Source organism: Zea mays, chromosome 3 (assembly GCF_902167145.1).
Source record: "Zea mays cultivar B73 chromosome 3, Zm-B73-REFERENCE-NAM-5.0, whole genome shotgun sequence".
Classification (NCBI taxonomy): domain Eukaryota; kingdom Viridiplantae; phylum Streptophyta; class Magnoliopsida; order Poales; family Poaceae; genus Zea; species Zea mays.
This window is the reverse complement of record NC_050098.1, coordinates 225,307,386-225,309,298: the sequence shown is the minus strand read 5'-3', so window position 1 is coordinate 225,309,298 and position 1,913 is coordinate 225,307,386. Positions and strand designations below refer to the sequence as shown.

Below are 1,913 nucleotides of genomic sequence, written 5' to 3'. Positions count from 1 at the left end.
CTCGTAAGTACGCGTACGTATCTCTTCTCTTATCTTAAACAGACTCCTGCTTCAAAAGCAAGAGATATCTTTCTTTTTTAACGTGTATTGTCGTTTTATTATACTCTTCTGTATCCGGCCGTCCGCCGAGTGTCGCCGAGTTGTTACTATTCTATTGGTATTTGTTAGTATTGCTGCTCAAATCAGTAGAGCAATCTAGTGGTCACCCTAACGAACGCGCACTACCGTGGTAATTCGAACAGAAAGTAAGGTAATCAATCACGTACGCTCATGCTCATCGGAGAAAACCATAAAATCCAGGATGGATGACTGATTGAAATATTAAAAAAAACGCTGTGGATAAACAGTGCATATATAAATGGTCCAATTATCGCGCTCCTCTCCTTCTCCTCTTCTCCGCGTTTTCCACTCCACCTCAGTCCTAGCTAGCACTAGCACCTCCTTTACTCATCACCCGTCATCGCCTCCCTCTCCATCCCCGAGCAGCCAAGCCAGCCAAGAACCGAACGAGAGTAGAAAGCGCGTATAATGGGGGACCGGGCGTACGCGCCGGCCGCGAAGCCGGTTCCCGTACGGGCCACCAACGGCGCGGCGAGCAACGGCGGCGGGCCGCCGCCGCGGCCAGCGCCGCCGTCCATGCTGCCGGGCGGCCGCGTGCCCCCTCCGCCGATGTACCGGCCGAAACCCGCGCAGGCGCGGCCACCGGCGCCGCGGCGGCACCTTCCCCGGCGGAGCGGCCGCGGGTGGTGCTGCGCCTGCTGCCTGTGGCTGGCGCTGGCGCTGGCGGGCCTGGCGCTCCTGGGCGGCGTGGCGGCGGGGGCGTTCTACGTGGCGTACCGCCCGCGGCCGCCGCGCTTCGCGGTGACGTCGCTGCGCCTGGCCGCGCTGAACGTGTCCGACTCGGACGCGCTCACCTCCCGCGTCGACTTCACCGTCACGGCGCGCAACCCCAACGACAACCTCGCCTTCCGCTACGGCGACATCGCGGCGTCCTTCGCCTCGGACGGCGCCGACCTGGGCCACGCCGTCGTCCCGGGCTTCCTCCACCCGCCGGGCAACACCACGGTCGTCCGCGCCGCCGCGGCCGCCGACGCCAACACCAACACCGTCGACCCCGTCCAGGCGGCGGCGCTCAGATCCAGGAGGGCCCACGTCGTGTCGGCGCAGATGGACGCCAGGGTCGCCTTCCAGATCGGCCGGTTCAGGTCCAAGAGCATCAGCGTCCGCGTCACCTGCGCGGGGGTCTCGGTTGGGCTCGCCAAGCCAGCGCCGGCGCCGGCGCCGGACGCGGAGCCCCCCGTGGTCGTCGCTGCGGCCCCGGCCCCGGCACGCGGCCGTGCGCGTGGCCACTCGCCGCGCTCGGTTGTACGGACGACGACGTCGTCGTCATCGTCGTCGTCCTCCTCCTCCAGCGGCGGCGGCGGCGGGAAGATGACGCCGACGGACGCCAAGTGTAAGGTCCGCATCAAGATCTGGATTTGGTCGTTTTGATGGATGGGCGGATTCCATTTGGGATTTGGGGAGGCGGCGGCGGCGGCGGCGGGGGTAGAGTGACAATTTTTTCCTTTCGACTTCTTTTTTTTTCTTCCTTTCTCTTGACAACAGTGTATGTGGATTTATTGGAGTATAGTCTATATATGGTTTTCATCTTCGATCCCATTGTCCATCATCGCATCTCATTCCTAGTGATTCTTTCCGTCCGAAAGTCTCAATCCGCTACATGGATAACCGACGACAGATTCATGCTTCCGTTGTGCAATTTAGCCCTAGTGTTAGCTCCCACTCCACACTCTACAGTAAGGCAGCTGCAGGAATCTACCAGCAGTTATTAGTATTTAACCACGGCAGCTGAGTGCTGACCGTGAGTAACTTAATTTCAGTGCTGAGGTAACCAGCCGTTGGTGCTCAATGTT

At 60.7% G+C, this 1,913-nt stretch overlaps 1 protein-coding gene across 1 annotated transcript; it reads left to right on the top strand.

The window, feature by feature from the left end:
* Positions 1-389: 389 nt before the first annotated feature.
* On the top strand, positions 390-1,652 carry LOC100286382 (harpin-induced protein). The gene has a single exon (NM_001159269.1). It carries the CDS (start codon positions 529-531, stop codon positions 1,489-1,491), a length of 963 nt encoding a protein of 320 aa, NP_001152741.1. The 5' UTR covers positions 390-528; the 3' UTR covers positions 1,492-1,652.
* The last annotated feature ends 261 nt before the right edge of the window (positions 1,653-1,913 follow it).